This window comes from Natator depressus, chromosome 5 (assembly GCF_965152275.1).
Source record: "Natator depressus isolate rNatDep1 chromosome 5, rNatDep2.hap1, whole genome shotgun sequence".
Lineage (NCBI taxonomy): Eukaryota > Metazoa > Chordata > Testudines > Cheloniidae > Natator > Natator depressus.
The window spans coordinates 97,475,563-97,493,931 of NC_134238.1; the positions used below are offsets into that span (position 1 = coordinate 97,475,563).

General features: G+C 36.7%; 1 protein-coding gene across 1 annotated transcript in view; it reads right to left on the reverse strand.

The window, feature by feature from the left end:
• SMC5 (structural maintenance of chromosomes 5) overlaps positions 1 to 18,369 on the reverse strand; it is a 76,399-nt gene that overhangs the window by 21,721 nt on the left and 36,309 nt on the right. Inside the window, exons 9-17 of the mRNA XM_074953261.1 lie at positions 17,862 to 18,117; positions 16,000 to 16,154; positions 14,370 to 14,483; positions 13,270 to 13,364; positions 12,909 to 13,041; positions 9,635 to 9,808; positions 9,310 to 9,479; positions 6,231 to 6,354; positions 3,359 to 3,481 (exon numbers count right to left, since the gene is read on the reverse strand). Of these exons, the coding sequence (XP_074809362.1) occupies positions 3,359 to 3,481; positions 6,231 to 6,354; positions 9,310 to 9,479; positions 9,635 to 9,808; positions 12,909 to 13,041; positions 13,270 to 13,364; positions 14,370 to 14,483; positions 16,000 to 16,154; positions 17,862 to 18,117 (1,344 nt within the window). The remainder of the gene's footprint in view (positions 1 to 3,358; positions 3,482 to 6,230; positions 6,355 to 9,309; positions 9,480 to 9,634; positions 9,809 to 12,908; positions 13,042 to 13,269; positions 13,365 to 14,369; positions 14,484 to 15,999; positions 16,155 to 17,861; positions 18,118 to 18,369) is intronic.

The window sequence follows — 18,369 nt, forward strand, 5'->3', positions numbered from 1 at the left end:
GTAGGTATTTTTAAAGCACAAATAACTGGAACATCTTGTCATTAATTCTACCCTTTTTCAGTTCTGAACATTTGATTTCTCTAATGTTGTGTTAATGTTAAATTTTTATTTTATTTTATTTTATTTTTAACAGTGTGTGCATATAGACAGAAAGAAAGAATTCATGATGGTGTGGTGTAGCATAAAACTTATTGTCACAAGTTTAGAATGGCCCAATTACTCAAGCCAAAAATGAGTTACACAGGTCACTCTAAATAAGTGTCAATAAAACCTACATACCTCACCACACCTGCTCCACTATTTGTTTATTCATGCTATTTATTACAGAAAAATATTTAGGAACATTTTAACGAGTTTTCAAAATGTAACTGGGTCTATTTTTTGTATCCCAATACTTTAAAAGCCAATTGCCTTCATTACCATGAGTCCAAACATACAGGGTTCAAAAGAAGCCAAAAGAACCTGTGAAAATGACATATCACTTTTCTGTACATAAAAATGTCAATTTTATAGTCTGTCATCTCTGGTAATGCAAAGGCTAGAAGCTCCCATTTATAACCCCACAGGGCTGCATGAAATAGACCTTAATGTGATGTTTTTAGGCACAGGGCTGAATTTTGCCTGTTCTAGCCATTGGGCAGCTGCAGTTTTGGGGGAACACATGTATCTGGGAAGAGGAGGAAACATATTGGGGCAGGCTGATTTTTTTAAAAAGAAAAAAAAGCAGGTGTTTGAAGCTGTTCTGGGCTATAAGTGTTAGAATAAATACCAGGATAAACGGATTAGTAGGTAGGTGAGGCACTCAAAAGTGTGTAATAAATTCATTTATCACATGGCTATCACATCCACATGAGATGGATATTTTCTCACACACCCTTAAGTATGTATATAAGTACGTACATGTGGAACCTTCTATAGACCCATCCAGTTATTATGTGTTCAAATACTTCATGGAAATGCTAACATTTGGCAAGTACAGTTAGTTAATCCCATCCTGGATATAAGGGATGTGCCCCTCTGGGAATGCCCCTCTGGGCACAGGGAATTACTGTCTAGAATAGATAGGTCCTAGAGGGAAATTCTAGTTTAAGGGAGAAGGCTTAGGGTGACCTATGTGTTACTGTTATTTCAGCTGACAATATAAGAACTAATTCAGGAAGAGAGAGAGTTTAGTCTGGGCAGTGGGTTAGTCTATGCTAGAGTGGAGCTAAGGCATAGCTACTGAAAGGCATGCTACTGGATACTAGAACCCTCTCACATTCTACATTCATAGGAGTGCAACTGGTTTTGTGGGAAATGAGAAACTAGTCAAAGAAAATATAGTAGCCAGTAGCCAATATTTTCTCATGATTGTGTGTTTGAATGCATTCTTAGTGACAGTATTTAAATAATTAAAGATGGGCAATTCATACAGAAGGAAAACAGAATTTGCATTTTCTTCAAACTTGGCCTAAAAGAAAAAACAACATACATACCGAGTTTAATACCAATCGTTTAAAAAAATTACATCAAATGAACCTAAAAATTCACAAGCTATCAAAGCAAGACAATTAGCAAATCTCTTACAATCATCATAAACACAAAGGCGACTGTGCCAATTATCTAATGAGCAGATGGGGCTAACAATCCTCCCTACTGTTCAATATGGGTCATAAACACACATTTGCTTCTCATGCTCATTAGACAAATTAAATACAAAAAGTTGTTAAAATAATACTAAGGTTCTGACTTGAGCTGCCATGACAAACAAAAAACCCCACAAATCTGTTGCTACTAACGTGACACATTCTGAAGCACACACGTTGGGAAGGAAAATGCCTTTCAATCCAAGTGTCTAAAATACACCCAATGTGCTGCTTTTCCCACGGAATCCCAGTGCTGACAACTCACACATGAACATATGCAGCCCTCTTTCCCTCAGGAAGAGGGACTGAATTCGGTTTTGTGGGCCATTCAAGTCTTATAACAATATTTTAAAGACTAACAACTTTTAATAAGAGAAACATTATTAATAAATGCAATGTTAGCAAGAGTTCAGTTTCTCCCAGGGGCACCACCAGAAATTTTTCACATGGTATCCAGAATTGAACCACTCTCACTTTAACTCTGCACAGCACCACTCAACTTTGGCCCATCCACGCCTCCATCATGACAGAGTCAAATTTCAGAGTGGCATTGTGAGCCACTGTGCAGTGTGCCAGTGTCACTCAGGTTGGGGTGCCTGACACCGGAGCAGCTCTACCCCACCAATGGTACACACCATGTGTAACGTGCATATGGCTGCAGGCGCCACTGGTTTGGGATTTTTTTTTTTTTATTGTCCCCTGCTCTGATCTTCACTAATGGTAGCAAGAGTAACATGTGATCTGTGGCTGTCTTTGTTGATTGTTTGACAATTAATTTTATGTTTAATCATAATGTGTAGGTTTTAATTTAGTTTCACTACATAATTTCTGTAACACCTCATACTAATTACTTCTTCTGTGCACCAGTCTCTGTACCTTTGCCTGCAGTTTCTTGAAAGCTTTATTTTATTATTTCAGCTTTTTTGCTATATGAAGTTGTCCAACAAGTGATGTTGATTCAGTTCACAGGTGAACTGAAAATATAGGACCCCTCTTGCACACCCAAATTCTCACTGCCAGGAAATGGAGTTTTGTACTTGCAGAATCAGGCCAGAAATTATGAAAGTTCTCATGTCTACCATATATGCTAAATTCCTCCATAAAATTAGTTTATGTGGAACATTTAGTGCACTACTTTCTAACATTTGAAAGTCACAGTGTAGGAGAAATGGCAATGGGGAAGAAACCTGCTCCTACTCATTCCACTAGGCCTCCCCAAAGGCAGGAGTTTAATAAAAGGGATAAGGAAAACAGCTATGGAGAACTAGGGTCTCAGCCCTATCCTACTTGAATGGGCTTTCCTCCAGATCTTCATCAGGACCCTGACATGTCCCATTTGGGTCAGTCCACTACCAAGTGTCAGTTCTGGGAGATTGGTCCCAACTGGAGCTACTCACTGGAGAAAAATGACATTTCTAAATGACAGATTGGGCTATGCAGGATATTATGCCAGCTTCACACTGTTTAAAATGCTTAGGGCACATCTTCACAGAAGAGATAGCCATCTTGGTTATCATGGGGAAGCGAAGCTCCTTTTCACCTGGAAGGGAAAGGGACTAGAGAACTGATGCAAGCTTCAGAAAGCACAAAAACCTTAGCATCAGGAGTAGAGATACCTATTACTAAGAAAGAGAACAGAAGCAGCCCATTCCTGAGTGGGGAGGCTTCCAGGCAAAAAATGTGTTTTCAAAGTTGATTTACCAATACACTGAGAAATAAAAAACAAAGCTTACCTCTAAAGCTCTTAGTTGTACAGTTGCTGCTTTATAATCAGATTCTAGTCTATTCTTCTTGGAATTCACTGTAGTGCTCTGAAGAACCAAATCCACTTTGAGGATGTTCAATGTTATGCAATTCTGCAGAGCAAAACACAAAAAATCATATATCTCTTTTGTCATGAAACACTCGAAACTGATATTGTCAGCAGCATCAAGCTTTACAAACCAGATTACAAGATATCAATTTTTAAACAAAGTTCTGGACTCCAGATTCAGCTCTCCAGCCCAGTTCTGTTTTCAGTCTGTTTCTTGAAGCAGCAAGGTGTTTGTTTAAATATTTCTTGTCTCCCCCACACAAGGAAGCTAAACGTCTGATTTGTTTTGTAGCAAAAGCAGAGCTTTGCTGGTGTGTGGGATGTGCAACTAAACATACAGATTTGTTTTTTTAACATTACTTACAGCTGTGAAGGTTATGTAAACAACATCTAGGAAAATCCTCTGCTTTAAAGTTACAAAAATTGTGAAGTAACTTATTAAAAAACCTAAGAAAGATTACATTATTTGAAAAAAGTGTACAATTTTTAAAGGTTACAGCTATTTAAGGGGAAAACAAGAGCTAAAGTTCTGCAACAAAAAGAGGGAAAAACCAATTACTTACTGTGTCACGCTTTGGGGTTCACCCAGGTCAGCAAGGAGTTCACATTCACCACCTGCTTTGCAACTCTGGTTGCCTAGAATACTATGCTGCGGTAAGCTCACAGCCCTGACACCAACAGCCAGCATACAAGCATGCAGGCTTTCACTATTCAGTTACTCTTTTCAGGAGGACCTCAACAACCCTTCCAGCACCAAGTTCTCCCCCCAAACTTCTTTCTGCAGTATCTAGTCCTTCTCACTTGAACACTCACAAAATCTTACGAAGTTGATTACTCCTTTAAAGAGACAGTACATAGCAGTAGCCTGTTAATTTGGCTCAGAATTTTACTGTTCATTTGAAACATGGTACTAAGATGGTTGTGTAGCCTAAACTGTTGTATAATCCATATACTTTTCTGTGACCCGTAATTAACAACTATCATTCTTCCAGGTTTCAGAGTAGCAGCCGTGTTAGTCTGTATTTGCAAAAAGAAAAGGAGTACTTGTGGTACTCTAAGGTGCCACGAGTACTCCTTTTCTTTTTATCATTCTTCCATGCAGCTGGGCAATCAAACACCCTCCAATCTGTATTGCCAAGGAATAGAAAGTATATTAGAAAGCCAGTTTGCTATGGGGTAGCGGGAGGAGAAGAATAAAATACTCTTCCACACAGCGTGTTCACTGGTCTATAACAGTACATGCCACTTTAGTTGTGCTGTGTATGAGAAGCAGAGGAACACTAACTGCACCCAAGAAGCATGTATGTTGACGATAAACACAGTCATCCTAGAGTGTACTGCTGTTCTTATAAATTGATATTTTAAAATTTTAATTTAGAAAATTGTTTATAAAAATAATATTGCTTTTGAAAAAGTACTTGCTTAATAACAGCATATTACCTATACAAAATTACTTTAAAAGTAATTTGCAAACCCTGGGGGCTTACCGTGCCTTAAAATTGGTTATCTTCTGCAATTCTCTGTGGTTTTCGAAGCTGCTTCAGCCAGATGACCCTACATGATCTGTGAAAGACTCCAACCTCTGCCATTCAGGGCTTACCAATATACGCCAAAACAACTCATCTGTTTGACATGGTAAGCAGAAGCTTCTTTTAATGCTGGTTACTCAGTGCAATAGAACCAGCATTATTTCACAGGCAACACCCAAAAAAAGGATTAGAGGGGTAGCTGTGTTAGTCTGTATCCACAAAAACACTCACCCCCAAAGGTGGTCGGAAACAACTGAAGGCTTTCACAGGAGACCATTTAGCATAAGCAGTCCCCCCAAAAAGTCCTGGGAATTGAAGAAGATGACTAAGGAGCAGGAAGAATATCTACTCTGATTATTAAAACTTAAGGATTTTATTTTATGGTTCTCTACCTTTCCCAAAGAAGTGGCCATTACCATTTATACAACAACAAAGGTGTACATAATATTTTAAAATATGTATGACTGATTCATTATTCCAAGGAGTTTAAAATTATTGAAGGGCTACAGACAAATTGAAAACTAGTCCGTTCTTTAAAAACCTGAATTCAAAGTAATTTCAGCTACTGCACCTGACCCCTTCTTGATTTTTGTGATTTTACAATTGCAGTTTACAATTTGTAAAAAAGGCGGGGTAGTCTCAGGTGCTGTGTGAAAAACCCACCTGAAGTAGACAAATTAACTATGCAGAGGAAACACAAATGAAACATTCACAAGTGCTGTCAAAAAGACAAAATAAACAAACTAGAAAAAAATTACTGAAAAGATTTTCTTTTTTAATTATGATAAACTGGGGTATTTTTTGTAGGACCAAGAAAATATGTTCATATAGAAGTAACGGTAAGAAAGAGATCTAAGGAAAATAAAATTAATTTAAAAATGTATATGGTAATAGAAGAAATTTGGTGAAAAGGTTATATACTGCACATATGTTTGCTAGGCAATTTCATGGGCTGGAAGCCTCTTAAGCCAGCAAGATGGCAGCTTTTATCCAAGTCAGTTTATAATATTTAAGTACACATGTAGTAAACTCTGCATGCCAACAGAAAGTGGAAAGAGTTTATATGGGCTATGTTCAAACCGAAGCACATCTTCATGTAGCAGAAGTAAACTTAGCTCTTTTAAAAATCAAAACCTACATTTCAAAACACCTCCCACTATTAAGGCAGGCTCTACTCCCTCCCCCTTTTTTATTTTTATTTTTAACTATACTAGGCCCTTCACAACAAGGAAAAATGTGTATAAAGCTAAGAAGGAGCCATACCTTTATGAGGTGCATTAATTCTGTAACAAGTTTTGCTTTTTGGATATTAATTTCTTTGATCCTGGCATTTGTTTGTTGAGACTCCTCTTCTAGATTGATGGCATCTTGCTCCATCTGTTTCAAACTATGAAAGAAAACAATTTATTATTAATACTGATTAAATCATGCTGAGAGACCCAGGTTCTTAATCCTAAAGGGTCCATCATAAATGAATACATTGAAAATTAGAAGAGGTCCAACTGCCCTTACTAAATAAAGAAAAAGGGGAATTGATTTTTCTGCCTCTTGACTTCCTGCTCCTCCCATCCTAAAGGATTCTGTAAAAAAATTCAGCAGAAAATGTTATCTGTAAAAGGGATCTCATTCTTAATTATAAAAAGAAAAGGAGTACTTGTGGCACCTTAGAGACTAACCAATTTATTTGAGCATAAGCTTTCGTGAGCTACAGCTCACTTCATCGGATGCATACTGTGGAAAGTGCAGAAGATCTTTTTAAACACAAAAAGCATGAAAAAAATACCTCCCCCCACCCCACTCTCCTGCTGGTAATAGCTTTGTGTGTATAAAAAGATCTTCTACACTTTCCACAGTATGCATCCGATGAAGTGAGCTGTAGCTCACGAAAGCTTATCCTCAAATAAATTGGTTAGTCTCTTAGGTGCCACAAGTACTCCTTTTCTTTTTGCGAATACAGACTAACACGGCTGTTACTCTGAAACCATTCTTAATTATGGTTCTAAAACAAATCTTACATTCTTCCTCCATTTCCTTTTTCTATTGTCTGTAAGCAGACTAAATGCAGGTCAGCTTTCCAAAAAAGGTGATAATGTTGCTCTATGGATTAGAGCACCATTTCAAACCCAAAACTGAATTTATCCTATTTCAGAACTTAGATTCTTCTACATGATAACTATACAGCTATCAGATACTGTAATAAAGAAAGAGTCTTTTGACTGTTAAGGTTGAGAGTATGTATCACTAAGGATATGTTTGCACTTCAGACGCTACAGCCACACAACTATGGTGCTGCAGATGTGCTGCCGTAGCATGGTAGCGTAGACACTTCCTACATTGACAGAAGGGGTTTTTCTATCGATGTTGGTAATCCACCTCTCTGAGAGGCGGTAGCTAGACTGATGTAAGAATTCTTCTGTTGACCTAGCTGTGTCTACAGTGGGGGTTAGGTCAACCTAACTATGTCACACAGGGCTGCAAAAACTTTCACAGGCCTGAGTGATGAAGCTAGGTTGACCTAAGTTTTAAGTGTAGACTAGGCTTAATTTTAGAGTAAAGAATATGACAACGATGTTGTAAGTATCCCCAAACCAAGCATTTTCAACCCAAGAAATTCAGAATTAAGATTACACCTGTAAGAAATCTGAACACGTTAAGGCAAGCAATGCACAATTAAGACACGCAAACAACCCTAACTCTACCCTGTAATGATATCATTCAGTGAGGATATAATTACAATTAAGACATTTTAAAGTGTGTGTTCCCAACAAAATGAAACTGATTTTTCCCCCGTTCATCGCATCATTTTAAGTAAGAGTTAAGGCTGTTTTCTTTAATTTCTGTTACATGTATTAATTTATGAAAAACAGCTACTTATCTTCTATTATTGCTCTCACTGCAGAAGAGAGTTTGGAAATTTTGGCCTATGTTTTTAAGCCTGGTTTCCCAAAGTTAGGCTCTTAAATAACAGTGGCTTGATTTTCAGAGATGCTGAATATCTGCAGCTCCCACTGAATTCAGAAAATCTGGCCACTTATTCGGGAATCCAGGTTTCAAAATTTTGGTCAAATATTTTAAGAGTCGTTATACATTAGCACAAAACTTCAAAAATTATTTGCCTCCTCTTTTTATTGACAAAAAATATTTTCTCCACTATATAATAAACCTTAAGAAAAAGAATGACTGAGTTTTCTGGTACTGAAGCAGTGCAACATACAACTGATTAGGAGATCTGAATTAAAGAGAAACTTCAGAATTTTGTCTTCACTGGACTAATAGAGATTAATGGACAGGATTAGTTTCTGGGAGGAAGGTTTAATATGCTATAACCCATTCTGACTGGACAACAAAGCAGAACTGAATCTGAATTTAGAAACCGCTGTCTGTACTTTATCCTCTAATGATGTCCTAAGAAAATGAAGCAACATTGTAACACTAAGATGCAAGGACACTACATGACCACATTTAGGTCAGTCCATTTATCTCTGTAGCACTTGCTATAATGTACTTTATTTCCCATCTCAACAGCAAAAAAAATAATATAATGATGTTTCATGCAAGTACTAAGATAATACTTGAAGATGAACCCTTTTAAGGTTGAGGCTTCAGTTCGTTTTTTCAAGTGTTTATGAAACAAAGATCAGGTAACATCTTTGCTGATCATGTAAAATTGTGTGATCATCTTGTAACAGACCAAAACACCCATGGGAAACTAGATTAAGGGTTTGTCTATACACAAAGGTTGTACTGCTTTAACTATATTGGTAGTTAAAGTGTATAACCACATAGTGCAGATGCATGTATACCAGTATAAAGGTGCTTATGTCGGTATCCTTATTCCTATAAGGGAAAAATAAATAAAAACTATTAGAGAACAAAGGTACCTTTAACCTGGCATAACATCCAGTATAATTATTTTTTTTTTAAATCATTCCCCTCCTCATTTGTATCAGAAAGAGTTTCACCAGTATGCAAAACTGTGCAGACCAGGCTTAAGAGAACAAATATATTCTCACTGGTGACCTCAATCACAGATGAACCTATATTTCACAAGTGAAAGGTAGGAGAACCAAGCCTCTGCGTCACCTATGCCACCCCATTTCTGAAGCCCAGCTGCCAACTAGTTCTTAAGAATAAATTATATCTTGTCAGAATCAATGGGCTAGAGGTAGCCAAGACACATTTTAGGGATTGCTTGTTATTTCCATTTTGTTATTGAAATAGCCCTAGTCACCGATATACAAAATCGTAACTGATGTTAATACTTCAGACTTATTTCTGCATCTTAATGCCGTCTCAGCAAGAGAAAATATTTGCAATCAAACAGGCTCATCAGAAGTCATACCTATCGTGTTTCATACTAATTTTTGATTCCAGTTGTTTCCTTTTGTTTTTTCTCTCCAAATGTTCCTTCTTTTGCTGTCTCAGCTCATTATCTTTGCGTTCCAGATACTTCTGCCTCTCATATAATGTATGCAATTGAGAATCCCGTAACTGGAAACGTCTATTAATATCCTATAGTAAATAGTGGCACAAAAAATCTTTAATATTCTCATTACAATCATACCAGATTCAGGCCAAATAATAGTTTTATTGAACAAAAAATTGGCAGTATTTCAATCTACGTAATTTAGAATTTTTTTTCTAAACACTAAAATAAAACAGCCTACCTTTAGTTGGTTTTCCAACTGCCTTCTTTCATCTGCATCTACTGTGACAGTGAGAAACTGTGCTGGTCTCAGGGATGTGTTACTAGAAATAGTTTGGTTTGTATAAGCAGACACTTTCACTGAATACCTTTCTTCTGCTGTGTAGATTTGCTTAAATTTGGTTTCTTGTATGACCTAAACATGAAAAACAAAGCCATTTGACAAAAATCTTATGTAAGGCTCACCTGTTCTGAACAAGGAAGATTATTTTCAGGCTAGAAAATAAAATCTAACTATGATTTGGAGTGGGAATATTAAAATTAGTCAAGTTTCTGGTTTATGAACATGCCATTGCGTAAAGAAGATTAAACAAGTTTGTTGCATCATTGAATTTGAAGTTTTTGCCGACTGAATTAAAATAGCAATTAAAAAAACCATATCACACTCATTCTGTGTTGTCATACACAGTAAAACAACTGCTGCACTTCTGTGATGAGTGAATGACTCCTGTATAGACACAAAACTATATAGGTAGTTATTTCAGATTTCTGGAGAAGAAAGATGCTATGTAAATATCTATTATGGTGTTCCAAAGAGTTAGCGTTTAAGGTGAATCCCAAAGCAAAACTGAGACTTTGATTAAGAACAGACACCTGAAAGGAGGTGTGGAATTTATCATTTATCATTATTCTTTTAAAATCTCATACCTTCCCTGATATCTGGTACTTCATGATTCACTAAAGACGCTCAAGGTGGAGACATCAGAAATAAGGGAAGCCTCAATACAACCCATGGTACTGCAATATTCAGAAGGATTATGTGACATCCTCAATCAACCATGATGAATCAAGAAGTTTCCAGAATGGAAAATAATCTGAAAATTATTTATTAAAAATCTCTGTACAGAATTCTCCCCGAAACCTGGATACTGTGAAGTTACTGAGTACTGAAATCTGTGCTTAACTAAGTCTTCATTTTGCTTTGCAGTTCACCTTAAGGTTGAGAGGGCAATTCCATTATAACTATTTTTTCTCCTTCAGGTCTATGAGTAAAGCTTCCCATTTTTTTTGCTGAGCCCCAAAATTAATTTATTTGCAATGTTTCAGCAAAATTGATTTAAATATTAGAGTTATTATGAGAGCATGAGGAACACCACACATTTCACTGAAAAAAAAAACAAAACAAAACACAGTTGTGGTGCCCAAATAACTCAAAACAGCCAATATAAAATACACATAACACCTCACATAACTGTGGTCCACACAGCAGAGGAAAGAAAAATCAAGAGAAGTTTAAGTGAAGGAAAAGGTTTAAAATTATTAATGTTTGAAATTTCATGTTTGTGTAACCACAGTAGAAAAGTTATTAGCTCCTGTTCTGGGCTACAGAAAATATCATTTATGATTTCAAATGGTATCAAATATTAGGTAAGTGCTGCAAGAGGAGCTTTTGTTTCAGAATAAATAGCCTATCACATGATCAGTAGGCAAATTGGAACTGGTGGGATTCTCTCACCTGCCACCATGAGTAATGAATTGGGAGTGTGATAGTTCCTTGTCGAGGGCGTGGGGGGACCCACTTAATACCTGAAAGCATTCCCTTCATAGATATTTTAAAACTGCTGTTCTACCCCAGATACATCATGAACACATTGGGTTGGTGAACTGGGGGCTCCTCTTCATCTGTGCCTATAAGATGAGTTGCCAGAAAAGGAGAAAAAAGTTTTTTGGACTTCTTTCACCTTCCAGTAAGTGCAAGCAGCCTGCCATCTTCCCTTCCCATTGCCTGTGGTGATGGGGGAGAGATCAAATAACCTTGCCCGAAAGAGGATATGTGGAGAAGTGTCATTTCTCATATGGGAAGCACGATTCCCAGCAGAGTTGAGGAGCAGCTGCCAGCTCTCCTCAGTTAATGCACCCAAGACACATTTTGGACATAGGCATGAACTCCAGCAAATCTTGAACACATAACAAGTGACTCCTCTTTCCTCCCCATAAAAAGAATAGGCTTCAAGACCAGTAGATAGCTCCTTCAAAATAGGGAGATGAAGAGGAATCTCTTACCTTCTGCCATCTCATCTACCCTGTTGTTCTCTCCCTACCATATGAGGATGGAGAGAGAGAGAGAGAAATAACCCCTCTCCCACAAAGAAGGGGCAAGCTTCCCTGCCTGTAAACCTTATTCCTTGAATGAGCATTAATTTTCCCTTTCTCCCTATTGAGGAGAACAGACTCCGTTAGAAAATGTGAATTTCCAACCATACCCCAGAAGAAAAAGCAATTTTTCACATTGGGATCCCATTCTCTGTGCAAGGTGAAAAGCAACTGTTCACCACAAACAGAACTACTGGTCCTGAAGGGTGTACTTCTTACTACAGTTACAAGTGCAAATCTTGAATGCATAATTCAGCACTGACTGAGGTATGGGGCGAGGAGAGCGAGCGAGCACGCACACAGGCTTCCCAGGAAGGTGACTCTTTCTGTAAGCCCATTTAAAACAAGTGTAAATTTTCTGACAGGTTTCAGAGTAGCAGCCGTGTTAGTCTGTATCCACAAAAAGAAAAGGACGACTTGTGGCACCTTAGAGACTAACAAATTTATTTGAGCATAAGCTTTCATCAGCTACAGCTCACTTCATCGGATGCTCATGAAAGCTTATGCTCAAATAAATTTGTTAGTCTCTAGGGTGCCACAAGTCCTCCTGTTCTTTTTTCTAAATTTTCTGTATTTCCTTTATCAAAACAAATAATACAGTGAGGAGGTTACAAGACTATATTAGATACAAGACATTTCAAGCAGAAAGTACCTTTCAATTACTGCTCTCAATAGTTCACTGTTTCAAGTAGGGGTCATGAGATTTCCTAGCTCCAAAATGAAAACATTTATTTTAAAATTTGGAAAGCTAGTAACTGTTTGTAAGTTGTTTTACTTTAAAAGTACCCAGAAACTTTCAGGCCTGGCCACCCAAAAAGCTTACTTGGTTACTATAAAACAGATTCATAGTTTTGACTTTTTACCATAATAAACCTCTGAGTTTGAGAGATTTGATTAGTGCATTACTAGGGTAAGATGAACATTTAACTTCCTGTGAAGCATTGCAACCAATAGTTTGCTCCAATGTGTTAAAATCTACTCAATGTAAGCTACTATTCTTGGTTTTCTCCCCACTAAGTAAGTTTTATTTGTACCCAAAATAACACCCATTACAACTTTTTTCATGTCAACTTTGCAGCAACTTTCCTAAATATGGTCTTAAGAAAATCATAGTCCTACTCATGTTATTTAGCACCTCTCACCCTTTCAATCATGCTTCTGGTCTTCTCAGTTCCCACAGGGACATCATGAACACGATACTGGGAACAAAGGTAACTCATCACAGGATGAGGAGCATCAAATAACTCTCGTAAATAAGAGAAAACACCATATTGGCTACGGAAGAGAAAAGGTGAAAATCACAAATAGATCTTTAACCAGTTTTGTTTATGACAAGTTAGCACAAATATTCAGAAAGGAAAAAAAACATTAGATCTTAAGGTAAGAGTTTGATTTGCCAAAAAAAAAAAAAAAAAAGCATCGTGCACAGCTACATCATTTTGCACTGAGACCAAAACATTCAATGTTGACAATAGTTTTAAGGTTAAGTATTTTATTGCTTACTGCAACTCTTCAACTGATCTTGAAGGTCTATTTTCAGCAGATGACTCAGCAGGTGCACATACAGTATTAACTTTTAATTTCTGATGGTCACGCACCTAAATGTTACACCAAACAAGATAGTAAGTTAAAATGATACTAATGTATGAAAAAGATGTATTTCATAGAAGCAAACATTTCCTTTAAATTGATTTAATCTCCCAACCATGCATTTGAAATTATTCTGATTCCCACATGATAACCAAAGTTATTTACATCCATTAAGGCTTTTTCCTTTTCTCTACATTCAGTTAGCAGAAAACTGTGGTCAGTTAGCCGGTAAACGAAGAGAAGAAAGAAGAAAGAAGTCCTCCTTATGTTTTTTTCCCTCATTAATGATCAATCTCCTTAGCAATGTTGCCTTGGTGATCTTCAAAATCCTGAACAGAAATGAGTTACTGTAGAAAGAAGATCCTTTCTGCATCAGCATCTGGTAAATATGTAATATAGATGTGAACTAACCCCTCCAGATGTTTAACTGATCTTTTTACCAATTCCTTAAATATATACATTTTCAATTTCAATTTACTAGACAAGCTGAAATATCCAGTAAAAAAGGAGTCTCAAGACAAACATGAAAGGAACACAAACCACTAAAACATATGCAAGTATCCACAAAAGCCCACAACTGTGGTGCCCCAACCAGCTGAGTTCTCCATAGACTACCTAACTACCACCATGCAGGAAAAGCTTTTCAGAAAATACATTAGTCAAATCAGCAGCAGTCACTGACAGTCAAATTCAGAGCCCGCCGTCCCACCCAAATAGCTAAGCCAGGTATGAGTCAGATGCACAGGGATGCAAGAGCAAAAAATCCTCCTCTCTGGATTTTGAAAAATCTTACTCTTATTTAAATTATGCAAGAGAAAAATCAGGTGGGAATCTGTATATCTGTGGTCTCAGTACAGTTTACAAAAAAACTGATCTTACCTAGCAAATCTATTATTACATAGTGCATAAATTACTTAGTGGACATAATAAGTAGGCTCTAAACTGCAGGGTTCCTGCATCAATATTATTTATTTTAAGCTACATTTTTACATGTTATATGACTGAGTACTTGCCTCCCGAAGAAATATTTCCATGTCTTCTTGACTTTCAAAAACAAAGGCCCTCATATCATTTGCTGAAATGTGATTTTCAACATATTTAGCATGTCTATTGTCTTTCATGTTTATCTGCTCAGATAAAAAGACAAAGGAGGATCATGAAAAGATTGATGTAATATAATTATAAAAATAAAACACATTAAAAACAATAAATAACTTAAGACAGGTAATATCCAAGCCAATATTTAGTAAAACAACGGCAATACTTTGCCCTAAGGAAAGGTGGAAATATCAGAAAACTCAGATTCATCTTTAGGATATTCACATGCAGTTCTCATTGATTTCACTAGTAGCCAGTGAGCATATCTAAACATAAATATAGAAACCCAAGGCCCTGTGAGGAGACAGAGGATTTGGAATTACTAGAAATTAATCTGGTTTTCTCAAAAGAATTCTCAGACAAAACAAACCCATTGTTTAAGATGAAGGAAGGTTTTTGTATCCTGGTAAAATATGGTAATACTAGGAACATATCAATACACTAAAATTATATTAGCTGTAAAAGGATCAAGATATGTTTGAGAAAATGAACACACACGACTATACAACTCTATTAGAGTGGCAGTTGACCAGAGTTGGATTGATTCCACCAGTGATTTCAGAACAGGTGAGCCAGTTTTAATTCATCTAAAAGTTTCAGATGTTCCTAAAACCCTCAAAGAAACAGGGTAATATTGTACAGTATAGATTAGGGAAAAAAGATTCAGATGTTCATGGACATTGTGAAGATTAACTAGCCTTGAAGGAGAAAGGTAACGGCCCTTAGATCAAGATATGTTTTTGATTAACTTGACCTGACATTGCTATATCCAGCAGGACCGAATGATCTGGAAAGGGCAAAAATAATATTTGATTCTGATAATACAAAACCATTTCTGGCATTTCCAAAACCAGCATGAAGCAGCAAGTTTAGAAGGATTAGTTAAACTTAGTTACTGACTCCTGAGTACCTTAAACTATATAAAATGAACATTACTGACAACTACTGGTAATAACAGGAAAGTATGGCCAAGAAACAAACCAGGACTGAGCACAGAGTGAACGCCTCTATGCCTGCCACCAGATGTGGAAAAGGAGCAACTGAAGCAGGTGGGGGAGCAAAAGTCCTCTTACAACTTCTGCTCTGAATATTCAGAACTATGAGAATGCTCGCATGTAATCCCAACCACCACTGCTTTCTTAGAAGATTCCCAAATTTCAGAGGAATACAAGAGGGATGCATCTCACCAGTTGGAATGTGTAGAGGCCACCTTGAAGTAGGGCAGTTCCATTGGAAACCTATATGTTGGATGGCTGAAAGCACTCTGTGTTCATCCATGTAACAACATACCGAAGGTACAAAGGAGTCTAGTAAAACTTTCACACTTGTCACATTACTTGAATGAGATAAATTACACATCTTAACCAGCTGTAGACACCGATTTACATGTACTCCAGTTTGCTAACTCATTGTAAAACAGTAGATAAGGTACGGAGCCTCTAGATTTTAGGTTTATAATAGAAATAACAACCAATCTAGAATTTAATTTTTTTAAGACACACTATTAGCCACTAATTAGTATTGTACTCAAGCGAATTTTCTTACTGCAAGCATCATGGGTTCACAGACACTTCTTTTAAATCGGTCTTTGTTCTCCCTTAGCCACAGAAGAGCATTGTATGTGTCTCGATATCTCCCTCTGAGCTTATCTTCCTTCAGATTCATCATATTGTTAAACTGTACAATGCGATCAGTTACTCCTGTAATTTTGTTTAAGAAAGTTATATTAAATCATGCCTACACATCACAACTAAAGATTTCTAATATTTAACAACTATAGTGCTACAGTATTATGGTTAGGAAAGACCGTTTCTTATTTTCATACATTTATGAACAGTATCCCATCTATTCTAAAGGATGTACTCCATTAAAATTTTAAATCCAAGAGCTATGTGAAATAAACAGAAATGTACTTCAAAACAGAGATTAACAATATCCAGGTATAAATATTAATATTCAAACTAATTTTTGCAATGGGCCTATTCTAGGTGCAGAGATATTCAAGTCAACAATTGCCAAATAATATAGCCAAAAATTCTGGACTGCCACTATCTTAAAAAAAAAAAAAACAAATAAAAAACCCCAACCCAAAACCTTCTCCACCACTACTCGAAAAAGGGAGGAGGAAATTTTATACTTGTGGGGCATTGGGGGCTAAGAAACTTCTATTTCAGAGTATTTTTCTATTTGTTATTTATTTGGTGACAACAGAAGAATGTTGCTGTAATGCAAGAATGGTGTGGGAGGGTTCTTGCCACCCAAGAGAAGAAAGGGAGAACTCATTCTCCCTCTGAAGACACACCAAAGTAGCATTCTTCACATCATCCCCTTTTGGGAGGGACCTTGAGGTTCCCACGTGATACTAAGAAAAAAATACTACAGAATCTTTCGGGAACACACAGAATGTTTCCAATCTACATTACTCCAACAGTGGGGAAGGAGAATAGTCTTGTACTTAAGACACTGGACTGGGATTCAAGAGACAGGGTTCAATTTCCTGTTTTTCTATATCTCACTAAGCAGGACAATCAGTCTCTGTGCCTCATTTCTCAATTGGGGTATTTATGGATTTATCCTTGTAGTACATGGGAGGTGTTCAGATACTACAGTGGTGGGGCCATACAGACAAAAAAAAATGTGTGGAAGCAAGTTAGTCAAAAAGAGCTCTAAAAAGATAAATTTTAATTCTAGCTCTCAAGTTACATCAAGACAGAACTAACACAAAAGGCCAGGCTGATATAAAAAAGTGCAGTGTAATTCATTAAGGATAAAAAAGACTGGTCTCCAAGTTCATCTAACAAAGGCAGAAGGAGAAACAGTCACTAAGATAGTGCCATTTTACACACAGCATCTTGGCACCATGCCACATTTAATTCTTCTAGTTTAAATGAATACCATCAATTTAATAAAATGACCATTTCTGTCTGAAGTTTTTTTACTTAAAGTTACAAGTAACATCTAAAAATTACTGTAATAAAGAAAAACCCTTCTGTATTTTGTTTACTTTATGCATTTGACAAGACTGAAAAGTCAGTTTCAGCATTTCTCCTGTACAGTCTATCAGTTTTCCTTTTGTTTGTATGGGGCTTTCACAAAGTAAGAGAAAAAAAAATTTAAATAGAAAAATTCAATTGGAAAAACATACGAACTGGCAGCATCTGTGAGGAGCCGGTTTACTGAAACTACGTGCAATCATTTTTTGAAAGACTAGTTTTCAAGTTGATGGTGTCCCTTTAACAACAAGCTATCCCTGTCACTTTTACAGGCTTTGAAAGGATGAAAGCAATACAGAGATGTACAAAAATACAGTTACTGAGGTTTGAAACGATTTAATCTCAGTTAAGTCACTTAAACACAAAAGAATTGCATGTAGTAACCATAGTAGGGAAAGAATCAAGCAATCTCACTTTTCTTTTCCCTCTCTAGGTTCTCTCTCTCTCTTCGCAGATCACTCATTTCACCATCAATATTTGCCTTTTCTTCTTGCAACTGTCTCAGCTCATTGTTAATAGAATCAATTTGTGGTTGAAGATTCTCAGAGTTTCCTGTACTGTTGAGCTCATTCTGCCAGTCCTCTATCATCTTACGAGCGTTGTGTATTCTCTTCTGTCGATCCATTTCTTCATCTCTTTTCATTCTCAAAACTTGCTGAATTTCTTCAATCTAAGAAATGCAAATATTTTCCCAGAATGGCATTTACAAATGAAATTTTTGCATATACAACAAAAGGCAGACAATTACAAAAGACTGTTGTAACAGATATTGAAATGTTGATGAAGTCAAGCAGGTTTAAAAATATAAGATCTCCTCCTTGCTCAGAAACCCACCTAACAACTCAAATTGATGCCTTTTTGTAAAATGACTAGAATCTGTGCCAGAGTTTTAAAGAACGAATGTGTTACAATCCCAATCTTT